Below are 26,954 nucleotides of genomic sequence, written 5' to 3'. Positions count from 1 at the left end.
AGCAGAGGCGTGGCAGTTGAAGCCGCACAGACCTCTTCCCCACGGAGCATTTTTGCATATTAAACAGCAGCTTACAAACAGTCAATGAGTCCTCTGCTCCCACGCCTGATCAGCACAAAACACTGAAAGGAGAGAGTTGAGACTGGCAGTTGTCCTCACTAGAGACATTCAATGATGTGTTTTCTGTCTATTCATTCACAGTATTGACATGAGCCATTAACATCTGCAGAACTTGTTTTAGCTGGCAAAAGTTTGGTATCTGGGAATTGATTGAAAAGGTCAATTTGTTTCCAAGATAGTTGAATTATATTCAAAATACATTTCCATAACATGCTCAAAGAAAAATAACTTAAATGAGATTTCCAGTAAAGTCTAGGACTTGCTTCCTTTTTTAAAAAAAAAATTGAATTTATTGGGGTTACACTGGTTAGTAAAATTATATAGGTTTAAGATTTACTTCCTGTTCAATATTGAAAGAATTTGGTCAGTGCTAAATATCTCATGAGGAGGCTTTAAATTAAAAGCCAAGTGAAATTTAGGGCTAATCAAACACAATTCATGTAACTCTGGATGAAACAGAAATTACAGATTTGGTTTTCCATTTGAGTTTAATATATATTATTTCCCCCTATTAGTACATAAGTTTTACCCACTTCACTGCTGATTGTCAAATGATCTAGATTTAAAAAAAAATAAGAAATTTTTAAAGCAGATTTCTTGCTACCAATGGCTTTAAACTCCTAGTATCTTCAAAAATATATGTAAGTAAACTATGTAAATTGATATTATTCTGAATGAGAAAAGTATAATTAGAAAAGTTAGTAACTATAGAGGATACTGGCAATCATAAATAATTATTTTAGAAAAAAATCACAAATTTATATATACAATAACAATATAGTTTTTGGATCTCATAAGCGATTTTAGAGGTGTGTTTTGCTTCAAAACACAGACTACTATAGACCAAATCAGCAGAAATGAGCAATAAGGAAGTTCACAGATTATTCTGTTTGTTTCCAAGTATTTGCTTATTTTACCAAATGGGTTGTAACCTAAGTATAGATTTTTAGTGACCAATAAATAAAATTGCCTGCACACTTGAAAACTAAGTTTCAGTTTTAGCAGCTAACTTATATTAAGAAATATGTTAAGTCAACATTTTAATAAGGAGACAAGCATTCTTACAAAGGCATAAAGAACAGCTGAACCAAATACACAACAGTTCCCAGCTAACCTGCCAATAGGGTCAGTGTGAAATCTAGATTTGTTTTGTTGACAGTGTTACTTCTCTGGTGTAAAGCATGGGATATTATCTTACCTAATAATAGACAAACATGTACATTGACCATACCTTCGCTACGCTAACCAGCCAATTAGGAGAGTATGCAAATTAACCCAACAAAGATGGCGGTGAATTTGCATACATAGGCTGGAAGCAGCGGAGCGAAGACCGAAGGCAGCTCCAGCTGGAGCGAAGGCCTGGGTCCCGGGTGCCGGAGGAAAACCGGTGCTGGCAGTCAGGGGAAGGGAAAGCCTGTGCACGAATCTCTTCGTGCAACAGGCCTCTAGTATACATATATATTTAAAAAATATATCTTTATTGATTTCAGAGAGGAAGGGGGAAGGAGAGGGAGATAGAAACATCAATGATGAGAGAGAATCACTGATTGGCTGTCTCCTGCACGTGCCCCACTCGGGATCGAGACCATAACCTGGGCATGTGCCCTGATCAGGAATCAAACTGTGACCTCCAGGTTCATTGTTTGACACTCAATCACTGAGCCACACTGGTTGGGGTGTTAGGCTGTATATCATCTGACAGCTGTGGAGGAACAGCCAGCAAGTTAGAGGTCAAAGTGGCATACACAAACATCTGTAAGGAAGCTCTGGGCATATTTATGAGGGTGAAGGTGGATCTCCTCACAGGAGGGGCAGATAGAGGGTTTTCTTAACGAGCTACGGAGAGCTTATCTTCATGCTCTGCGAAGCTGCAAGAGGGGCAAGAAACTGATAACATTTAGAGTGTGTTTTACAAATATAGCTTCTGAGGATAAAATGGCCATAGGTGAATGAAAGGTACATGATTTATCTATCACTTCCCGATTGACCGTTCAGTTCACTTATTCATGCACTGGTGCTTTGCTATCCACTATGGTAGCCACTGATAGATCAACACCCGAATTTGAAGACTTAGTATGAAAAAAGAATGTAAAATATCACATTAAAAATTTTTAAGGTGATTATATGTTGAAATGGTAATACTGAATATACTGACTTAAATAAAATATCATTAAAAGTTAATGTAGGCTTTAATGTTTACTTGTTGCTCATGTTGCTTCCAGAATTGCATGGGTGGCTGGCATTGTTATTTCTGTTGCCCAGCTCCTGGATGGAGGACAGCAAGAACAATGAATGAAGCCTGGGGCCTGGCATCCAGTGGGTGCTGTGAAACTGTTTGTAGGACAACATACTACCCTTTAGAAGTGATATTCCCAACTCAGGTTAAGCATTCATTTAAAAAATGATTTTACAGACTAAATGTTTGTGTCCCCCGAGACTCCCCCCAAAATGATGTTATATTTGATATATGAAAAGGAATTTGAAATTTCTCGCTGTCCAGGCACAGGAACTAAATATTCTGATAGCTTTTAGACTCATTCCTCATTATCTAAACTCCTGCTACCAACCAAACTCAGAAACCAAAACAGATCTGGGTAGCAAGGGATACTTGTATATAAGTGTCTAAGTTTGAAACATAATAAGAACTACAGGATGACCAATATTAGTGAAACTGCCTACGTATCCTGCCTGCTTCTGCTTCTTTAACCACCACTCCCCCCAGCAGAACTGCTATCCTCAGTTTTATGTTTATCATTCCCTTCACTGTCTTTTAAAATACAGTTTCCATGTGTATATCCCTAAATAGTGTACTGTTTTCTCTTGTATGTTTTTGAGCTTCATAAAAAATTCTATAGTTTGTAGTCTTTTTAAAACTGAAAACATTAGTTCATTAGCAATTCTAACTCAACATTCCTTACCCAAGCAATATAACTTTTTTAGCCAGAATTTAAACATGAATTATTCTCCAGGGCTGACAAACTTTTTGTTTTCGCATGTTTAGCAGTTATACAAGGTAGGCAAATGGAATAATTAAAATGAGAACATGTCTTCATAAAGAAAATGTCTTTACGTATCTCTGCAAGTGACAAGGATTTAAAACTTAACTGGTGATTACCTCGATAATATAGAGGACTATATTCTTGTAGAAGCAGTACAAAATGCACTTGGAGACTCTGTTATAGTTCCAGGCACCGTGAACCATCAATAAATTCTTCAAATACTTGAACTAAAAATAAGAGTGGGGAAAAAAATTAGTATTTCCCTTTTCCTAGTGTCAGCTGACTGAGATGAAGGGTGTGACTGCAGAAATGATCTTTACCTGCGCGATGGAGTAATCAGAAGAATTAGCTGCCTGAAGGCCTTCATTCCCGCTTATACCCACACCGACATGTGCCGTCTGGATCATGCTGACATCATTGGCTCCATCACCAATTGCAAGTGTTATGACTTTGACTTGCTTCTTAACCATCTCAACGACTTCAGATTTTTGAAGGGGAGAAACCCTTAAATTAGAACAAATGATCAATTAGCTCTGTTTTCTGGAAAATAAAAAAGAATTTTAAAATGCCAATTGTCTTGAAGGATAAGAGCAAGTGAGTATGTAGTTCTAGGAAGAACCATTCCGGAAAAGTCTTAGGTTTGCAAATGTTTGGTTCTCTGTTAACCCGGTTGCCAACTCAAGGGAAAAAAGAAAACGAAAGTCTTGGGAGCAAATCTCTAGGAGATAAACAGAAGCTATGACACCTTGTTAAGCACTAGTTTACCAGTTTACCAGAACTAGTTTATTTCTCTAACAAGTGTCCATTAACTTGTTAAAGAAATAACATCTGAGTTCAGAAATGCCATTACTTCCTAACAAATAACATCAGCATTTCTAAGTTTGCACTTGTGAATGGAAAGGTCAGAAAGGCTATTAAACTATAGCCCAAATACTTATTAAAACCTGTACTATTTCTGGAGAACAAAAGTTTTGAGCCACTGAAAGGTGAACTTAGACAATGTAATATACATTTAAAACAACTTAAAACTCTACTTAAATTAACAGTAGGGCATTGGCTGATCTCTCGACCTGTTCTCAGACACCAGGGTGACTCAACCAAAGTAAATGCCAAGCACTTGGTGGCATAGCTCCTGTGCCTCAATTTTCTTCCAAAGCTACTGACGAATGGCCAAGGGGACTCAAGCAACCTGCATAACTGTGGGGTCAGGGGCAGAGAACGGCAGCACCCAACTAAAATCCTTTTTGGTATTAACTATGGATCATCTCATTACAGACTTTTAAAAGCAACTTAAGAAATAAACCCCACAACAATTACAGCAGGGCCCAAAGACAGAATGCGTCAGTGTAAAGAACTTAATATATTACGAATACTGTCTTGGCGATTAAGAAGAAAGGAAAACTAAACAGTGAACAGGCTCAGTAAACAGTGAAGACTGTGATTCAATGCTAACAACTATCACACAATGTTGGACAAGAAAAACAACTCACAGCTAAATTCTTTATTAAGGTTAAGTGGAGGAGGTGCCTCCTAATATCTGCTGGAACATCTGGAAAATCATTTATTATTCCATCTAAAAATGAAGATCATTACTCTGAAAGACTCAACATCTTGCACATTTTCCTGATTATTTCTTTAGGAAACATTCCTAGCAGTGGATCCTCGGCACCAACATGTACTTTCAGGAGGCCCACTGCCCTTCAGAACGGCTTCATTCAGCCAGAGCCGCGCTGGGTTTTATTTCAAGTGTGAGAATCATTGCATCAGGCTGGGAGTTGCTTGCAGAGTGAACCTGTCTCCTCGTCTTTGTATTCCTAGTGCTGATCCCAAATAGGTCCTCAGTAAAAGGTTGCTATATGAAAGACTTATTTTTAACTCTTTCTTTAAATCTCCTTTCAGAGTCTAGCAATGGTACAAAACGACACAACTGTGAATACCAGGCAACGGAGGAGCCTCAGGCCATTAATGAGCTTTTGCATGTGAGCCCCCTTTGCTCTCTTTGAAGCAATTTTCATGTCATTTTCGAAGTTTATTTAATTTTTTCTTAACAGGCGAATATAAACCAAAGTCCACTAGCTCTAGGCCAATGTTTTAGGCGGAGACTACAGCTGACATTTAGTGTCACAAAGGAATGCTCACCAAGGAATGGACTAAAAAGCAAAGGGGAAATGGGCACAAAAAGAGAAATATTTGAAAACATTGATCAAATTCTCTTCACGATTTAACAGTCTTACAGTGTAAACACATGTGAAGTCACACCATGGTACATCAATGGAGCTAGAAAATAGTGGTACCTTTTTTCATAAGTCAATGTGTCCTAAAGGAGACATCTCTGCATAGCAGCTAGTATTAGTGATTTAAAGAAGGATCCGAAAAGAGCCAGGTTAAACTTTGTTTTCTTCTTTTATTTTTAATCCTAACCCGAGGACATACTTAGAGAGAGGAAAGGTGGGAGGGAGAGAGAAACATCGACGTGAGAAAGAAACAGATTGGTTGCCTTCCATAAGCGCCCCAACCAGGGATTGAACCCGAAACCCAGGTGGTATGTGCCCTGACTGGGAACAGAACCGGCAACCTTTTCATGTACAGGATGATACTTAACCAACGGAGCCACTCCGGCCGGGCAGAACACGGCTACTGCAACCAACCACTGCTTTCTCTGCTTCACACTGCGATTTTCAATACCCCCAGATTAGAACTGGCTTCGAATTTACACCAGCCTGGTGGGTGTGGTTAACTCAGGTGTTAAAGACAGAATACAAATCCCCTTGGCAAGGACAATACCCATTTAAAAAAATATCTGATGATGTAGTCACAGACATTCCCCACATCACACTGCTGCTGTGACTGGCTAAGGCATCTGCTTCTATCATCAAGCGAAAAGCAGACAACTGGTTTGGAAGAAGATTCAAGAAACAGTCGAAGCCCTCATAACTGAAGGGTTTGAAATAGCAGTTGGTTGCTAAAGAAAGATGTCAAATTTAAGTGGGGATTCATAAAAAATAAAATATACTTACTTAAAACATCTAACTCAAAAGAGAAATGTACAAACGTGTGACGCAGGGCAAAGAACCTCACTTGGCATCGGGGTCAGCCGCCTAAAATTCTGCGTACTTTGGTTGCAGAAGCCTCCCTCACCAGGCACAGTCCACGGTTGGTTTCATTAATGTGAAGACTAGAATGTAATGATGCCCTCCACCCAAGTTTATTATATGACCCACCCCAATTCAACAGCAAAGTTTTTAGCAACTCGAAAAAGTCTCTCGAGAGCATTCTACCTGGTTTTCTTTGGACTAGATTGTTATTTCTAAGACCTATGACATGTTTAATTAAAGGATGATTATTTTAAGAAGTAGCAGAGGAATATAGATTAGGGACCAAGCACCCACTGATTAGAGGTAAACACCACGCACAACCATGGAAGCAAAGGCAGGGGTGCGCTACAGAGGGTCCTCCCAGCTCCGGCATGATGTGCTGTGGGCACCTGCCAGCTGTCTTAGGGAGGAAATGTGGTTTAAGGGGTGGGAGGACTCAGGTTACTCACGCTATATTCAGTTTAAAAGATCTATGTTTTTAAAGCATCCATTTAAAAAATTGTTCCTTGCTACGAAGGGGTTACAAGATAGCAAAACAAACGACAAGACAATAAAAGTGAGTGCAACACAAACTTTTGACAGGTTACCAGTACTTGATAATTTCAGAGGATGTAGAAACTAGCTTGGGCTGCAAGAGGCTTCCTTGATGAGTTAGAATTTGACAAGGAAAGCTCATGGCAGGTAAAAGCAGCAGCAGCAGCACATATTAAAAATTATCCACAATATATTCCCTCCTACGGTTTTATTCCTACTTCATAAAAGGCCTCCTACTTCACTCATTAGAGTTTATTTATTTTCTCGACTTTTGTACACTTGCGTCCACATGTGTACAATGTCCATAATAGTCTAGAATGGTGATTTTCAACATTTTTCATATCATGGCACCCATACACGAATTACTAAAAATTCTGCGGCACACCAAAAAATATATCTTTTGCCTATCTGGCAAAAAAAAGGTATAATTTAGATTCATTCACACCAATGGCTAATGTTGTGTTGGCTGCTATTTTTGGGGGTGGCAGGGGGGTGGGGAATCTAAGGCAAAGGAGGTCAGTGCCCCTGACTAAATAGTCAGGCACTGCATGTTTTAAAAATCCTTGTGTCACATCAGTTGAAAACTGGTGGTCTAGAACAACCTCGCCGCACAAGTTAATTCTTCCAAATGTCTATCAAAACCCACACATCCATGGTTGAACATATCTAAAACCTTAACTTTGCCAATACCAATAGTGTCCCAATGTATAATCCGGAAACATCATAAAAGCACTGTGTTCTGCCCTAGATATATATATACATTTTTTACCACCTATGGGTCTGTATCAGGATTTAAATTATTCACAGTTCTCCTCTGCTGTTGCTCTTTATTCTTCAGGAGAAGAGCCTCGACAGAAAAAGACTCCACAGTCAGTGTGTGCATAGGGTCTGGAGTTCTTCCCCGTGGCTCCACAAACAGAGGGTGGTCCTGTGCGATACGCCCTAGCAGTGCACTGAGTGCAATATGCTTTTCAGATATTATTTTGGCTGTAGTTTCTGCACATGTTATTCATTACCTTCCTTACTGGCTATGTAGTAATTCTCACAGCCCTGTGAACATGAGATCGTGGTAGTGGAAATTTTTTTTTACCATTTAAGCTAGAAAGTATATAGAGTGGCTCAAATTATATTTTGCACTCCTTTCATAGGATTAGCTAAATGAGTCACTTTTTAAAAAAATATGTTTTTATTGATTTAGAGGAAGAGGAAGGGAGAGGGAGAGAAAGATAGAAACATTGATGTGAGAGAGACACATTGATTGGCTGCCTCCTGCAGGCCCCCTGCTGGGGACCGAGCCCAAAACCCAGGCATATGCCCTGACAGGGAATTGAATCAGTGACCCCTTGATGTGTGAGATGAGCCACACTGGCCGGGGCAATGAAGTCACCTTTTTTTAAAAAAAAATATTTTATTGATTTTTTACAGAGAGGAAGGGAGAGGGATAGAGAGTTAGAAACATCGATGAGAGAGAAACATCGATCAGCTGCCTCCTGCATACTCCCTACTGGGGATGTGCCCGCAACCAAGGTACATGCCCTTGACTGGAATCGAACCTGGGACCCTTGAATCTGCAGGCTGATGCTCTATCCACTGAGCCAAACCGGTTAGGGCTGAAGTCACCTTTTTGAGTGAAATATGGATAAAGATGAAATGTGTGGGTATACACATAGACACATAATAAAGAATATTTTAAGGGACTTTCTACAGGTAGACAAAAGGGGTACAATAATGTAGCTTACTGTATTGTGTTTTAGTTTAATAACCTTAAAATACCTTATGCAGCAAAAATTATGCTGGTAACACAATATGATCTCAAAAACTTATACTGTAAACTTAAAAGTTACTATAAAGTTGCCTTCAGAAAGTGAATCGAGAAAAAAAAAATAGAACATGTAGGAATACAGGGTAACGTGTGGTATCCTGAAGTGCTTTATACAGCGCCCGCCCGGTGCTGACAGAGCCCTGCATTCACTAAGCTGGCGGGCGGCTCCTGGGACTCTTTACGGATCAGGATCATTAGTGCCGGGAGCTGCTGTACTTCCCTTTGCAACACACTTCCTAAGATTTCTCCTTGGGAGTATCAGCCTATCCCCCATGGAGTCATGTTCTGCTGACTAATAAAGAAATTACAAAAAGAGAGGAAAACCTAAGAGAAAAACTTATGAGATCTTACTTGGTTCCTTTTTGAATTATAATTTGCTAGGCTCTTAAAAAGTTTTAAGTAGAGGAAAAATTAAAATCTGGCAAAACAAGGTCTGTGTTACATGCACCAAAAATTACACAAGTGTCATAACACTTCCGGAAACTCACCGCCAGTTTGTTAGTGGAATGAAAACAGCCAGTTATAAAGCGAATCCTAAAAACGATACTTAGCATGCAGCACATAATGAAACATTCAACCACTTCTAGGCAAGAGAACCCTGTTATTCAAATGATTGGAGAGTGGGCGCTTTCCTCACCTCCAAAGGCAGTATCTGTGGGTATACTGTGCAACGGGCCTTATAATACAGGGATTGATTCTACAGAAATAAAATACAGCAATGAAAAAAGGAAAGTAACTTTAAAAAAGATTTCCCTTTGCAATGCATTTTAAATGCAAAACTCCTCTCTCTGGAATTTCAGTTGCTGTAGGTAAACTACTACTGTTTTCACATTATATGGTTCAGAGAATATTTTAACTAGAGACTAATCATATTGACAGTGTATGTCTGAATATGCATGTGTGTGTGTGCACTTGCACATAGGCACCCACCCCAATAGCTAAATGGCAAAGAGACCTTACCTTAAAAAAGGTACTAAAAAAACACAAAAAACTACACAACCTCCGAGTCCGGCCAGTGTGGCTTAGTGGTTGAGTGTCAACCTATGAACCAGGAGGTCACGATTTCATTCCCCATCAGGGCATGTGTTCAGGTTGCAGGCTCCATCCCCAGTGTGGAGCATGCAGGAGGTAGCCAATCAATGATTCTCTGTTATCATTGATGTTTCTATCTCCCCCTCTCCCTTCCTCTCTTTCTAAGAATAATTAAAAACATATTTAAAAATATGTTGGAAAGATATGGGTAGAAGCAATTGGAAAATAAGTCATACAAAAATGTAGTTGAAGCAATTAGAAAATAAGTCATACAAAAATGTAACTGCTAAAAGAAAGAAACCAGTAGTACACTGAATAGTAAATATGACAGTGCTCGAAAGTGCAATTCAATTAAATAAACTGTCCCAAAAGATAGCAGGAAATTAAAGAAAATATTGTAAGAAAAATGCAAAGACACTAAGGAATACAGGTGGGTACATATATATATAATGGAACTCCAAGAAGAGAATAAAAAGGGACAGAATGAAAAAGAATGATTAATAATTTTCCAGAATTAAAGAAAGACATGTCCTTAGATTCAAAGGTCTCATACAGTGCCAAAAAGAAATTCAAGAAAAAGGTATGTACCCCTAGACATATTATCCTTAAATTAAGAAAATGGTTAAACATTAAGAAAAATTTCTAAAAGCTTCTAGAGAGAAAACAAAGATTACTTACAAAGAAACAAAGATCTGACACTGGATGTACACACAAAATTACTTCAGCATCTTTGGGAGGTGGGGTAGGGAAAGACAGACATACTAACATAAATAATAAGCACAAATATGGTTATCAAAAACTTAGAAATAACCACATATAGATTAGATACAGATTATAAATCAGCATCAGAAATCTGATTTAGACTGTGGAAAGGAGCGGGAGGAAAAAACAACAAAAAGCATAATAAATGGAAAACACAAAATAAGGCAGGAGAAACAAGGCCTAATATAGCAATAATTACAATAAATATACATGGGTTAAATTCATTGATTGAAAGACAGATTCTTAGGTTGAATTAAAACAAAAAAAAATCCAGCAAAATGGTGTCTAAAACAGACATATTTATAATAATAGCTAATATAAGAGAACACTTATTTGATCACTATGTTTTATTTTATTTTTATTTATTTATTTTTTTTTGTCTTCTTTTTTTTAATTTTTTTTTTATTTTTTATTTTTTTATTTTTTTAATTAAATCTTTATTGTTCAGATTATTACATTTGTTCCTCTTTTTCCCCCCCCATAACTCCCCTCCTCCCAGTTCCCGCCCCACCCTCCGCCCTCACTCCCCACCCACTGTCCTCATCCATAGGTGCACGATTTTTGTCCAGTCTCTTCCCGCATCTCCCACACCCCTTTCCCCCCCAAGAATAGTCAGTCCATTCCCTTTCTATGTCCCTGATTCTATTATAATCAACAGTTCATTCTGTTCATCGGATTATTTATTCACTTGATTCTTAGATTCACTTGTTGATAGATGCATATTTGTTGTTCATAATTTGTATCTTTACCTTTTTCTTCCTCTTCCTCTTCTTAAAGGATACCTTTCAGCATTTCATATAATGCTGGTTTGGTGGTGATGAACTCCTTTAGCTTTTCCTTATCTGTGAAGCTCTTTATCTGACCTTCAGTTCTGAATGATAGCTTTGCTGGATAAAGTAATCTTGGTTGTAGGTTCTTGGTGTTCATCACTTTGAATATTTCTTGCCACTCCCTTCTGGCCTGCAAAGTTTCTGTTGAGAAATCAGCTGACAGTCGTATGGGTATTCCCTTGTAGGTAACTGAGTTTCTTTCTCTTGCTGTTTTTAAGATTCTCTCTTTATCTTTTGCTCTTGGCATTTTAATTATGATGTGTCTTGGTGTGGTCCTCTTTGGATTCCTTTTGTTTGGGGTTCTCCGCGCTTCTTGGACCTGTAAGTCCATTTCTTTCACCAGGTAAGGGAAGTTTTCTGTCATTATTTCTTCAAATAGGTTTTCAATATCTTGCTCTCTCTCATCTTCTGGCACCCCTATAATTCTGATGTTGGTACGCTTGAAGCTGTCCCAGAGGCTCCTTACACTATCCTCGCATTTTTGGATTCTTTTTTCATTTTGCTTTTCCGGTTGGGTGTTTTTTGCTTCCTCGCATTTCAAATCATTGACTTGATTCTTGCGCTCCTCTGTTCTGCTGTCGGGAGCCTGTATAATATTCTTTATTTCAGTCAGTGTATGCTTAATTTCTAGTTGGTTCCCCAATATAACATCGAGGGTCTCATTAGTTTTCTTGTAGATCTCATTAAGTTTATCGGCGGCTTCTAAACAGTTCTTGAGAGACCTTAAAAGTGTGGTTCTGAACTCTATATCTTCCATTGACAATTTTGTCCTGTTTCTTTGTCTCCGCATTTTGTTATGCTTCCTTGATGCACCCCCTAGTGGTCTTTGTTCGTGGTCTTATAGTTAAATTTTGATTGTTGTAGCTAATTCCAGGGAGGGTTTGACCTCCAGGCCAAGTGGCTATGAGAATCAGCTGTGTCAGCAGTGAGAGAACTTCTGTCCTCTAGGGAGGTGCTAATCTGGCGTTTGCCTGAGGCTATCCGGCAAATGCCTCTGTGCAGGGCTTGGGCGGGGCGGGTTGCACAGGATCAACAGGGTGGGCCGGAGAGAGCAGTTATGGCGGCTCTCAGTCCTGTCCCCAGGGGCTCTGCCTCTCTGAGTCCCAGCAATGGCTGCAAAGCTCGGAGAGAAAGCTGCACTCGCTCTGACCGAAGCCAGGCAGACCCGCTTCTCCCGTTTGAGTCTGGGTCCCTAAAGACTCGCCCAGATCTGGAGCTCAGAGTCTGCGACTCCCTCCCGATTGAAAACGCCAACCGCGCCCTCCGCCGCCAGCCCGCTCCGCGCGCGCACTCCGCACCTCAGAATTTGACTTCAGCACTGCGCCTCCTCTGCGTGTCCGTATGCGTTTCTCTTTCCTCCTAGTTGTAGGACTTCCACTCAGCCAGCGTTCCAGTGGTTCTGGGTGATGTCCCTCTGTCTTTTAGTTTCACTTTTGAAGTAGTTGTTCAAAGCAGCAAACTCCGGCGTTAACCTATGCCGCCATCTTGGTTCTCTCCGATTGGTTGTCTTCCTGATCACTACGTTTTAAGTTCTTTATTTGTTTTAACTCATTTAATTCCCAGAAGAACCCTATGTGAGATGGGTTATTATTATTGCCATTTTACAAACGAGGATACTGAGGAACAGAAAGATTAAATCACTTAAGGTAAAACAGCAGGTAAGTGGTAAAGTCAGGGTTCAACTCTAAGCAGTGTGGATTTAAAGAGAGCATCCTTAGTCACTATATTATACAGAAGGATTGAATATAAGGGTTTAGGGAAAAAAAGACAAGGCCCGCATGAAACAAAGGAATGCCAAGTTAGCCATTTTAATACTAGACAAAATAGAATTTAGGACACAGGAAAGGCCTAATACTCAGAGACAAATCTTTATGTTATGATAGTGTTCCTCTTGCCAGAACTATTCAAGTAGGCCATATAAAAAATGTGATCGCATTTCTAACAGTAACATAATTTTTAATAATGGCTGCCAATGCACTGAATACATATATTAACCCATTCATTACTCACAACCCTATGATTACAATGATTTTTACCTTTACTTCAAAGATGAAGAAGTTACAGCAACATGCTGCTCAGCTAATAAGAGGTGAAGCCTGTGCTCAGATTCTGGAAAGTCTGGTCTCAGAGCCCGAGTGCTGGAGCACGTGCATCACCAGCAGAAGGAAGGGGGCATCGTGTCTACTAGTAAGTGGCACTGGGAGAATGTGCTCAACATGTAGAAATGAAAAACACTCGATATCTTCTCCTTCATAAGACAGACAAAAAGAAACCTCGTACGAATTAGAGACCTATATGGAAAACAGAAAGCTGCGCTGTTAACAGAAGAAAACGCAGGAGAATAACTTTGTGAGTGGGAAGTTCTCACTATCCAAAAGCACAAGCCATCAAGGGAAAGATTAATGAAATTTGACTCCCTCAAGGTCAATGATTTTTGTTCAAGGAAGAACAGCATGGGCAGAATTAAGAAGGCAGCCAGACTAGAAGATTTTTGCCATGTCTATAATCAACAAAGAATCAATATCCAGAACACACAAGGAATTCTTGCATAGAAGCAGAAAAGTAAGTTAGGAAACCCAACATGAAGTTCAGTATCCTTATCCCTCTTCAGTGTGTTACCTTTCTTCATAGCAACTGTTACCATTGACTTCATATAAATCTGTCTTATCTATATTATAAAAGGCCAGTGGCCATAACGCCGTTAACAACCAAACGACCAGTCACCAGGAGGTGCATGGACGAGTCTCGGGGCGGCGAGTCTGGGTCTCACACGATCTCACGTGCTGGGCCTCTAGTATGTAATAAATTCATTGTGAACACACAGCAATGGCTGCCTTTTGAATGTACATGTATTTGTTTTTATTAAACAATAGGTATAATGTGAAGGCAGGAACTATTTTTTCCTGTTGTTCACTGCTCTATTTATAGTACTTATTAAGGTACCTGATACATAGTGGGTGCTCAAAAAACATTTGTTGAACGAATGGGAGAATGAATGAAAGAATGATTTTCTAAAGTAGAAATTTAGAGAGGTAAACAGTTTTATGAGGAAATGCTCATTCTCCCTAGTCATCAGATGAATGAGAATCAAACAATAAGGTGCCATTTTTCAACCATCAAGTTGGCAAAGATGAATCCAGGAGTGCTAATTTTGAGGGAAAGCCAGCGAATAGCAACCGTCCTACGTGGATCTGGAGGACACACCAGTGCAGCTGTTGGGAGCAACGCGGCAATTCCGATTGGAGTGAAATACACACACCGCTCACAGCCAAACACGCCCATTCCTAAGTGCATATGCTAGGAAAACACTTGCATGGGTGCACAGAGAGGACACTCATTTCAGCACTTTCCATGGCAGCGAAAATTTAGAGGCAACCTCTGTGGCCATCGTTATGGTAACAGATAAATAAAATGCTGTACATGCATTACTGTAATAGTAGTACTGAAAATAAATGAACTTGTTCTACATCTAGTATCATGGATAGGTCTTAAAATTATAAAAAAAATTAAAAAGGCAAAAGATTTATGTTGAAATATTATAAACATATCTATCTTAACATGGGCACAACAATATTATATATTTTTCATAGCGACACAGATCTCTAAATATAGTATGGAAGCTGGATGGGAACCTACGAAATATCTGAGATTGTTTTCCCAGGGTGGAGTGAAGAGAAAGGGAATGAAGGGCAAAAGTGAAATAATATATAAAAATCAAAGACAAACTTGTTTTCGTTTGAGACTAGCTGCCTGCAGCCTCGGGCGAAGGCTGATTTGAGCATCTTCCTGCCTGACCCTTCTCTGGCATGACCTCTAGCACCTTTTGGCACTTCCAGAACCCAGGGAAGTCGTTTTGGTGACAGAGCAAGATCCGATGTTTGTGGTCCTGGGTTCCTCACATTTCTCTTGTTGAGATATACACTAGTAAGTATTCACGGACATCTCATTTAAAAACAAACTGTCTTCTGGGAATATCCACATTTTAAGGGGTTATCTTGAATCCCAGGGCACAGCGAAATTGGACGGCATCTCCAGGCTGTGCCGCTGCCACCCCAGGGAGGGCCAGTCCTTTCTGAGGAATCGCAGAGAAAGGGAAACATGCCAGGTGAGATGGGAATATGTCTCCATTTTCAAGAAAAGAAAGAGTCTGGAAATGACAGGCTAAGGAGCCTGGAGTGAGCGCCATCAATATTCTTGGGAAGTTCTGTCAGAACCAACTCCCTCTGCTGTTCACTCATTAGCCACACACACTCCAGAGCAGGGCTGGCTGGCTGACAATGGCCCCAGGGCCGGGCCCCGGCAGCAGCCTGTTTTTTACATCAGCTCATGCTCCAACTGCAGAGTTGAGTAGCTGTGACAGACACTCTGTAGCTTAGGAAGCCTAACGTATTTATTATCTATCCCTTTACAAGCTTTCCCACCTCTTCTCTATAAAACACTGCCATGCTCTGGGAGAATGCTACCTGGGACGACCTCCTCTTTCACCCTGAACTTGAGGCTTGTTGTTTTATGTCCATTTCTTGTCTCTCTGTCTGATCCCTTGGTAATCTGCCTTTTGTTTTCCAAGGCCTTCTTCCCCCTGGGATGCTGTCTGTCCTTTCCTTTGCCTCTATGCCCTGCAGCTACTAGAAAGTCATGGCCTACATCCTACCTGGCCTTGACTTCTGGAACTCTAGCCCGGCTCCGAGCACTAAGCTTTAACTTACTCCAGGTGGAGATGGCTCAGACAGGTTTATTAAGAAGACGGCAGTCACTGGAAACCATCATGAGTTTAAGGAGAATCAGAAATGCCAGGCTAACTCTGCTTCCCTTTCCCTCCCCATCGGGTCAGTAGACTGGCAGAGGGGAGAAATGTTGCAGGTTCCATATGCCATGCCCTCACCAAACCAGAACATGAAGTGCTTTCATTCTAGCGCCGCAGAACTGAAGGAGAACTGTGAGCCCTCTCTGAGGTGGGTCTGCATCTGCCTGAGGCATATCTTAGGGTGCTGATGTATTGATTTATGTGACGCTTCAGGGAGGCCTTTCCTGGAAAGCTGCAGAGTTCTGTGTTAAAATGGTTGAACAGAAAAGAAATCGTCAGGAATTTGAATGCAGTTACAGAAGATACATACACGTATTCCAAGCGAGTAAGACACAAAACAGAGAGAGACCAAAATGAACAGGACATCCTTTAAGAGGGATGGCGATGGATATAAAGACAGCAGCTACCCTTGGGAGATCAGAGACCTGAAGGGAACATAAGGGGGTTCCTGGGGTGTCATGTTTGGGTGCTTGATGCAGGAGTGTGTTCACCGTGTGAAAACTCACTGAGTTGCACACTTATACTTTATAATACAGGTTAACTCTGTTTTATCGGAATATTTATATAATCTGCAGTTCTAGTGTGTGTGTGATCGTGTGTTGGTCATGGTGCTTTATCTTACTTGAGTCACACCTAAAAGTACATAGTATCAAATTACAGTGAGATTCTACAGCATTTAGCTCTCTCATCTAATTTAGATATTTTACTGTTAAATATGAACTTCCCTGGTGGGGTACATCATAACTGGCTACCAGGCTGTCCATATGGCCATTCAGTTCCTTTAACATTACCCAGTACAGGTAGAATAGCAAATGAGATAGACAGGGCTGGACACCCTATTGTTACATTATGTTAAAGCAAAATACGGTCATTTTATGAAATGATAAAATTTATTCACTATGTTCTCTTTTAGCCGTACATGTCTGAAAGAAACATCCTCTCACCATTTCCAACATTTATTCATATTATCTTGGAAGCAAATAGGGGGTTGACATCCATTAACAGTTTGTAAGTTTTCTCAGAGCCAAACATCTGCTTTGGCATCCAACGATGCTCACAAACGTTTTTTCTTGAAAGGAATGTCTGTTGAGCACTTATTAACTTCATTTGTGCTTTATGACTACCCTTTAAGTAGAACACTTAGAGAAATTCTTGAAGTTTAAGACAATCCTAAAGATTCAAGACATAGACTCAAGAAGTAAATAAATCCTTTCTTTAACGCACTCCAGCTATGACAGAAAGTATGCAGACTGTCCCTTTAGACTTCTCCTTGGAGGGTCCCCTGATGGGACGAAGGTGAGAGGGCTGGCCTGGAATGCCACTCCCGAGTGACGACACACACTGAGGTCAAGTGTTTGTCTATGCACTGCGGGGAAATCGCCTGAAAGGGGGTTAAAACTTTGATTGGAGATGTTGCAAGTCGAGAAAAACGCTTACTTCAATTTAACTTCTGCTTTTCAGAAGACTTGAGTACATAAATTATGTAGAAGAATGGTGATTACTAGACAGTCTAAAAGCTGGGGGCTCTAGGCCAATTTTCAACCAACTGTCACAGAACATAAGTTTCAGTATCTGTTTAAACTAAACTGACAACTACAGAAAAAAATGTAAAGTTCTCTAAAAGGCTGGGTTATGTGAACTGACGAGGATCTCAGAAACCACACGCCATTTAACTAACGCACGGCAGTACTTCCCCGCACGTTCCAGCCACTCTCGTCTGGGGGGAATATTCACGGAGGTGGAACAGATGCTTCCCCAAATTAAGCTAATGCAAGCAGTAGGCAGAGTCTTCCCAGGACAGAGTGGCCAACACAAACACGGTTCATCCAAAAAGAAAAAAAGAAAAGAAAAAAGAAAAAGAAAAGGGCTTGGAGCAATCTTGTGGCCCAGGAGCTCTGGAGCTGGAAGGAGCTGAGCCACAAATGTGTGTGTGTGCACGGCTTTCCCGCCTTCCAAGCCAGAGGACCTCCGCTCTTTGCCACTTTAGACACCAGCCTCCCTGGAGGACTAGAGTGACTGCCACATGCCAAGCTCCACGGGTCACAAAAGCAAGGCCGGAGAGATGCTATTCGGTATCCGCAGTGGCAGAGAGGTAGCACTCGAACAAGAAGAGTGTGCGTCCCCAGCTGAAACGCCATTATACCAATAATGCAAGCCGTTAAGACTTGAGGGAGTAAAGTATTGGAAACTGACATGAGGAATTATTTTCTGACACAGCTACTTTGCAGAATAGCTCTTGACGTCGCCTCTCGACACACATCTTCATGACTCTTGGAGCAAGTCCCTTCCCTCTATACCTGTCCAAGGAGTTTCGGGGAGCCTGTGCAAGCCCTACAATAGCGCATTCAATTTGACAGGTTTGTGTGTATTTTGGAGGAGCTGGTCCATAGCTTTCATGCTGTTCTTCAAGAGTCCTGTGATCACACAGAACAATTAGCACTGGTGTGCTTGAGCACGGGAACCGAAGGGGAGAGGGCCACAAGGCGTAGCGATGTTCAGCACCAGGAAAACTGGTCGGAAACGGCCCTAACACGAGATGCATGTTTCCCATTAAGCCGCTCAGGTTACACAGGTACATGTGCACGGAGGTACAAATGAAAGCTGCGCGGGGCTCGTGAAAATACAGTGCTTCGTAGACGGATAAAAACAGATTTCATTTTACGTCTTGGAGTTTACAAACTCAAAAAAATACCCGAGGAATGACATGCAACCTTCCCTTGTAAACCAAAACCGGGACTCCAAAGCCCTGAATGATTTGGGGGCCAGGGGGTCCTTTCTGTCCCCCTCAGAAAACGGGGGTAAGAGACCTGATGCCCACGGACAGAGAACAACCACTTCTTTCAATTCGCTGCAGGCTCTTCGGGGAAAACGCTCATCTTTCATAACTGTGTCAATTAGGCAAACACGGAGAACTGCCTCCTGCCCTTTACGCTGAGAGTGTCTGGGAAGAGAGAGGCTGACGTAATCCTGAAGATGCAGCTAATATGGGATTATTATCCATTATGGGATGCCTTTCCCTCCACTTTCCCTCCAACCGAGAGGGAGAGAGGGCTGCAGACGCAGGGCAGGACCTGAATATCTTCCTGTGCAGACTGACAAGAAATAGATCGTTGAGGGGAAAACCCATAGAGCTTGAGTTATGTGAGCTGACGAGGATTTGGGAAACAGTCCTGCACTGTATTTTGAAATAAGGTTCAGTATTTATCGGGAGCATCTCCTATAATGAAGTAAAATAGAGAATTTCCTGAGGCTGGGAGAGTATCATCATCTAAAAAATCCAGGAGTGACACTGGGGTTTCGGGGTGAAGACTGATCCACAGAGCTTCTCACCTGTGCCTCCCCAGTGAGAGGAGCATGTCAGGGAAATTGGAAACTACTGACAGGAAGATGGTCTGTGCCAAGAGGCACCAGGCCAAGAAGGTGCAGAGACATAAATCGGGCAGTGGCACTGATGTAATTATGGGCTTAGAGGAATTCTCAAAGCCAGACCGGAAGTCGAACCACAGTCCTTATGGGAAAAGAGAGAGTATGAAGATACTTAGAAGAAAAGGGGCAAGGGAAGATATTTTCCTTAAAAACACAAGACACACACACACACAGCAAGCCCACAACTCTAAACAAAACACAGTGTCTGCACAGGGACATGCGTACGGCAGGACGGAGGGAGGCAGGGGCCACACACAGCTTTATAAGCGCGGCTGCAGAGCTGGGCTGCACGTGCACGGCTGGGTGGGATTCCCTCCCCGGGGCCTGGAGGAGCCCTGAGGTCCATGTGCCTTGCGAGCGTCCAGAACAAGGATCTCGGGAGGGAATTTCACAAGCACAGAACATATTTTTCCTCCCTCGACGCTGCTTTCTAGTTTTTCTCTCCCTCTGCTATTGTTTAATTTGTGGTTCAACTTTCTGAAGAATGGTGGGAGGTGCCGTGTTAGGCAATGCTGTAAGAATGAGGCTCAGCTGCTAGGACTGCATTTTGAAAACTGGCCTCCCACATCTTTCAAACCAATTGTGATTCTACTTAACACAGAAAGGAAAGAGAGATGCAGGGAGGAGAGCGGGCGGGCGTCTTATTCATCCTCCTGCGCGCACCATCTACGTCCAGCACACAGTAGGCGCAGGGCAGATGCTGCTGACTCATGGGAACTGGTCATTTTTATCTAAAGAGCCCTGGTTCTGTTTTGTTTCCACATAGGAGCCAAGAGTTGTATCACTTAATGTGTTTTTGAGAAAACTTGACTTGATCCTTGTGACCCAATTAGTGACAATGATTGAACAACCAAATCTGGCACAGTATTATCCTGATGAAGAGTGTCAGGAGCCAGGAAAAGTTACCGAAAATGCATTTTTTAAAAAGCATGAGGACACCAAAGTGCAAGTGACACAGTCAAGATAACAAAATTGCCAATTCTTTCTTCAAGGTTAAGCAAAGAGCCTGATTATTACTAATATTAATGATCTGTGCACTATTTTATCCACGAGCTTTATAGTAATAATATTTATTAATAGATGCCACTGAGAAGAATAAGTAACTTAATTCTTTAAATATGACACACTTTTATAGGTTGAAATGAAGCTTATAAAGGGTACCTATTAAGTACAATTTAAATCATATTTCCACAAAGTATATTTCAATTGAAATTTAGGAAACCTCTACATGGCATGGCTAATAAGTTTGGAGACAATATTATATACAGGATATTTAAGTGACTAAGCCTGGACCAAAAAAATAAAAAGGTTTAAAAAGCATAACATTCTTTAAAAAATACATAGATTTTAAAGAAAATAATAAAAGCAAACAGTACAGTCTTAAAGATAAAGTTAAAAGCACCGATTCTAGGAAATTCTTCAGAAGCCCTGCTAACACTTCTCTCCCAGGAAGAGAAACACCTTGAGAAACTGCTACCCTGGACCCAGAGTGACCAGCTGGTAAGGTTCAGTACGTGGGCAGTGAAGAGGGAAATCCTTCGGTTTCATGGTGGCCAGAAGGGAAGAGGCTGGGCACAGTCATGAATATACTTTAAGTTTTAGGAAGACATAGTTTAAACAGTTTAGACAAGGAGATGGGGAAGAGACTTGGACAAGAAACTCAGGAAGGATGGGATGGTTTATACAATTCGATGGGTGGGGGACTTGATAACTGAAAATAGATTTTATTTTAGGATATAGGCAATATTATACTATTTTAGGGCATAGGCACTATTATACATGAGAGGGTGAAGGACGGTACAGTCAATAAATATTTTCCCAGTAGCTGAGCTTCAGGAAAATGTTCCGCTCTCTGGAAGATGATTTAATTAGTGCCTCCCATCCTGTCATTCCCCCAAATAAATGCTGACAGCAGGATCAGAGCTTTAAGTGTCGAAGACAATGCTAGTTATTACAGAAATAATGCTAGTTGGAAATGCAGGTAAACGATTGATTTTAAAATGTTTTTTTTAAAAATGTATATTTTATTGAGTTTTTTTACAGAGAGGAAGGGAGAGGGATAGAGAGTTAGAAATAATCGATGAGAGAGAAACATCGATGAGAGAGAAACATTGATCAGCCGCCTCCTGCACACCCCCCACTAGAGATGTGCCCTCAACCAAGGTACATACCCAACCGGAATCGAACCCGAGACCCCACAGTCCACAGGCCAACGCTCTATCCACTGAGCCAAACCGGCTAGGGCAATGATTGATTTTATACGCAGAAAATGGCAAGACGCCTGTTAATTCTGATTGTGAACAATAACTACTAGGGATTTTTTAGGACTCACTTTCAAAATCTCTGCTAATAAAGCCTATCCCAGTCTGTGAGCCTTAAGTTAATAAATAACCTAACATTTACAATTTCTGGAGAGAATAACTTTAAGGAGCTTTAAAAACCAGGGAACTTAGGATAAAGTCGCTCTTTGCTGAAATCTGACAATCTTAAGGAGAACTCACCTGCAGCAAATAACAGCTTTGCACGACAAAGCTAGGTCCAGGAAGTAGTGGCGCACTCCGAAAGTTAAGGCGTACTTGAGGGTCTTCCCGTCAATTATAAGCGCAAAATCATTCTCCTTCCGAAGAGCATCGCCAAGCGTGGTGCAGTGACGGCTGAGAGTTTCCCTCGTCCCCTGTAAAAGTGAACAAAGAAACAACATGCTCATTTGTTCTACCTTAAGGATGTTCAGCGACTACAGTTAGCTATTTCTAGTGCTTGAGGCTTTCAGGTACCTCCATTCATTTGATTCTCACAAAAGCCCCTTGAAGGAGATGGGACAAACATTATCAGGAGAAATAAGTTGCTAGCTTGAAGTCACACATGTGTTCCTGCAGGGATGGGACTAGATTACATACCACCCAATCCCCTGCGATCTTTGCTCATTACTCTAACCACACAATCATGATCCCGCAAAAACATGTTCAGCAAATTATCTTATTAAAAGACAACACTGGCCTAATTTATGAGCTAGTCAAAACTGCTTAGCCATAAGTCAAGGAGGAAAGTTGGAGAACGTCATTTAAATAATCTACGGGCTTTCTTTCAGAAGTACTCGATGCTACTGAAATGTAATTCCCAGTAACCAACAGGAGAAAATGCAGTATCTATCATCTCTTGCCACTTCACGAATTGGCTCCTGTAACTTTATCATCGTTTCATGATGCTGCATTCTAGTTGGGGATGGTGACATATGGCTTGGTAATCTTGATGGATCAAACAAAAGAACCCCTTCCATCAATGAAGAGTTCACGTTCAGGTACAATAAAAACCTTTAGTGTCAAGGAGAGCTTTGTTCACCTCAACTATACAGAGATTGCCTGCCCAGCTCTTCAAAGGCAAAATGTTTCAGGATATTTAGTTTTTCTCCCCAAATCCTGTCGATTCTTCCTGAAAGCTAATGAGACCCGTTTCCTGTTTCATAAGAGCCCTAACGTTGTGAAGAAAAGAATCCTGGCTCAGCACAGGGAAAAAAGGAGCGATTCCCTCCTATTAGAGCTTTGTTCTGAGTGCTAATATCTGAGCCTGCAGTTATTTATATAATAAATGCAAATATACATTTGTGTAATAAAATAGACCTACAATGAAAATACTCATAATAATTTTTTTATTATATTCATGGGAGATAGAAGTATTGTTCCAATTTAAGAATGTGGTACAGTCATTTCAAAGTTATTTTCACAAAGAGGGAGCAAAGGCATAGGTGATTAAACTTTTATATTGGGGATTCGGGGAGGTGTTTCTGCAATCACATTCAAGCGTGGCTCACGCCAGGTTCTGGAATTTCAGAATCCACTGACCAAAATAATGGAACCAGATTGTACTGTAAAGCACGCCGGCCCCGTTTCCCCAGCACCGGAGCCTTACTGAACACCCCCCTGCTCCCTGTCACACACGGGCTCCAAGAACCACCACAAAGCAGCAATCCTTGCTCAATTTTCGGTTCACACTTTACATTGAGGGGAAGTAGTTATTTTAATTTATAAGCATCAGCCTCTTATTTCCTACTGGAAATGTTTGGCCCAAGAGGAATTAAGAAAAGGAGGCCACCCCCCGGCCCCCCCAAAAATCAGCAAAATTCTGCAAGCAAAATTTACCAATGACAATCTAGAGTAGATTAGCCTGGACTGTTTTAAAACTGCCTTCACATAGAGTAAATGAACAAACAAGTGAATTAATGAATTGATAATACAAATGAAGTGAGACAGTATTTAGCATGTACCACACACTAGGCGTGGTTCTAAGGGCTACACATACAGATATAACATTTCAGTCAAACCTATGCCAACCCTACCCAGAAGGCCTCCTGTTATTCCCATTCTTTAGATGAGTAACGTTGAGACAGAGTTCAAGTTCCCTGCCCACGAACACATGGCTACTAAGTCGTGAAACGAAACTGAGAATTAAGTCTCTGTGTGAGCTTGTCTTTGCACAACCCAGCAAAACAAACACAACTTCAGCCAGGACCAGGCCTAGCAAATTACACATGGAATGCCCACGCATTCCCTCTGCTGACTCCCTAGAGCCCCATCATCTGTCTCCCATCTCTCTACCGCCAACAGAGACTTCTCTTTATGAAACAAATTTAAAACACAGATCATGTCTCTGCTTGTTCTTTTTTCTATGGCTTCCTACTGTCTACATGGTATATTCCAAACACCTTAAAATGGTATTGAAGGTTTTCCGCAACTGAAGCCCAATTAACCTCCATTCTACTTCCCTTTCCCATCTCCACCCCTTCATGTCCTCTCTCTGGAACGAATGCCCTTCCCTGCAGAGGCTGGTCTACCACCTTCTAAAACAAGCTCATCTACCAAGCCCTCTCAGACTCATTCCTGCGGCCAGCTGTAACTCACTCCATGCTATCAAGGCCCTCAGTTCCTGGAGGGGACAGACCACCCTTCACCTGCTTTCCAGCAACAAACACAGTTGGCCTGCAAGTACAGATGCTTGGGAAATAAAAGTTATTGAATGAGAGCACTGATCAATTCTGATTTCATCCTATTGGCAGCATTCCATTTCCCCCTCTATTATATTATCACTTCTGATTTGACAGAGAGAGAGAGAGAGAAGAGGAGAGGGAAGGGGAGAGCAGTAGTCTTCTTGCTTGCTTCTTAATTTTCTAGAGCAGTGTTTGGCAAACTGCGGCTTGGCAAACCGCGGCTTGCGAGCCACATGCGGCTCTTTGGCCCCTTGAGTGTGGCTCTTCCACAAAATACCGACTTCTGCGCATGGGCCACGAAGTTTCAATCACACTGTACATGCGCGCCCGCACGTGGTATTTTGTGGAAGAGCCACACTGAAGGGGCCAAAGAGCCGCAGGTGGCTCGTGAGCCGCGGTTTGCCGGCCACGGTTCTAGAGGAATAATCCATTACTTCAACAGATTTTCAAGTCAACGCATTGCTCACGAAAATGCCACTGTATTTTTCAAAGTGTTTACCCAAGAGTCTCTTGAGCTAAAAACCCAAGTGAAACCCGAGACGGCCCTTGGAAGAACTTCACATTTCTTTAAAGTTCGGCCACAGAGTGAGACTGAAAGTCCAGTTAACCCCTGAGCTGGGCAAGTTCCCTCATACCCCCCGATGTGGGACACGGTCTCGGGCCCACTCCCTCCGTTGGAAGGTGTTCTATAAAGCCTTAACCTTTGCTGAGAATTCTCTTATTTGTGGCATGAGCACCCTGGGTTTCCTTGGTGATTATCACAGAGCTTCAGCAATTCCAAAGGTGTTGGGAGACGTAACTGAGATAAAATATCTGAAGGTGAGTCAAAAACTTCTCACAGTGAGTTCTCCAGCCCAGCCCACCTAAGGTGCAACAACAACAAAAATCCTGCAAACGTGTTCTTATTTTAGTTCATGGTTTTCTTTTGCAAGTAGCTCTGGTGTTGGCTGTGTGCTGCCGGTTATAAGTTATATTTTACCCGTATTTAGACTGCCAGGAGTATTTTAAAATTCCTTTATTTATAAAAGTTTATTGCTTCTCCCCTGAGCCTGGGAGCCATACTTTATGGCCACATTGCACTGAAGCTTCTCTCCTGGTAGCTAGAAATAAATTTATTACTATATTAGCTGTTGCTTTGCTTTCATTTTGGCTACCGAAGGGGGGAAATGTTTAAACATTTAAACTCAGTGACATGTGAAAGTGAAAATATATACATGAGAAGCTAAATCAGAGAAAGAATAAAAGGCCACATAGTACAACAAATAAAGGCTCTGTAGCTCCTCATTCTCCAGTTTTCTTGATGGGCTGGAAGAAAAGGAGCAACTGTTGCTATAATCAGGGAGAGTCAGTGGTAAAAGCAACCTGGGGAGACAGATAGGCGAGGGGCAAGGCTGGGGTTCAGGTGCCATACCCGGAGCGATCTAGGCCAGGGAGGGAGCCAGGGACAGTGGGACTTGCCTGTACCTCCCATAACCTGTATCCTGTGTGGACACTTCAGTCAGTCATTCAACTCTATTCTCTCAACCCACAGCCAAGAGCTCTCTGGAAGCCCTTGGCCCTGGACCTTCTACCCACCTGCCAGCCTTGTCAACTCACAACTTAGGCCACAACCAACCTTCTCCTAGGTTCTCAGTCTTAACCACAAAGAAGGGAAACACCACTGCCCCACAAGGGCAGGCTCTACTCCACCTCCCCTAGGGGTGCTCATTGCTACCAATGCAGACTGCCCTCCGTGGCCCCTGGATTCCACTGTCCCAGAGGCTACTCCAGACCTTTCCTTCTTAAGATTCCAAATTTGGCCCCTGTCACTTCTGCAAACATCTACCTGCTTTACTGGGAGCATTTATACCCGAAAGAATTCCCTCAACTGTCCTCTCTTCACCTAAACACTGCCCTCTCTTTAGCTGATCCTCCCTAACTCTTAAGCCAGGGGTTAGAGCCCCCTTCTCCTCACCTCTGTTCCACTCATTTCCTTCTTGCATCTTCCCTTCCCAATGCCATTATTTTTCCCCCTTCAAGACTGCGTACTAATAAGCGATGAACAAATAAATAAACCAAGAATGGTCCCTTGATCCAACTTTTACTGAGTCCTCTAGGTGCCATACATACTTCCACCTTTTGGATTCTTCAAAGACTTTGTTTATACTTATGTAATGTAGCATGATGTATAATAGCTTATTTGTTTATATCTCTATTTTCCCTTCAGACTGAGGCCTTTGAAAAAGAGATGAAATAAAATGAATAAAAGAATAATGAAATTATTAATGAATGGAGAATACTTTTTGGGAAGTTACAATGGTTTTTCTTGTGTGACCACTTTGAGGATTGTTTTCTGCTGCCTATAAAACTCATGCATAATATTGGATACTCTTAATTAGAACAATAAGTAAAACAGTAATATGCTTATTATAGAAAAAATAGAGAATAAAGTGGACATCATGACCCAAGGGTTACTTCTGTCTCAAATACTATAAATTGTCGAATGAATACAACAAATTGAACATCTTGACTAGCTACTCAGAGATAAGGTCAGGGTGTGTAACAGTGTG

The 26,954-nt window shown here is 41.4% G+C and overlaps 1 protein-coding gene across 1 annotated transcript in view; it reads right to left on the bottom strand.

Annotated features, from left to right (window-relative positions):
• The window catches only part of ATP8A1 (ATPase phospholipid transporting 8A1), a 211,479-nt gene that overhangs the window by 42,179 nt on the left and 142,346 nt on the right, over window positions 1-26,954 (bottom strand). The window contains exons 25-27 of the mRNA XM_081092781.1: window positions 21,926-22,098; window positions 3,440-3,623; window positions 3,236-3,346 (exon numbers count right to left, since the gene is read on the bottom strand). Coding sequence (XP_080948907.1) covers window positions 3,236-3,346; window positions 3,440-3,623; window positions 21,926-22,098 — 468 coding nt within the window. The remainder of the gene's footprint in view (window positions 1-3,235; window positions 3,347-3,439; window positions 3,624-21,925; window positions 22,099-26,954) is intronic.

This window comes from Myotis nattereri, assembly GCF_964212035.1.
Source record: "Myotis nattereri genome assembly, chromosome: 1".
NCBI classification, from domain to species: Eukaryota; Metazoa; Chordata; class Mammalia; order Chiroptera; family Vespertilionidae; genus Myotis; species Myotis nattereri.
Note: the sequence above shows the minus strand (reverse complement) of the source record. Positions and strands in the feature narration are given on the sequence as shown.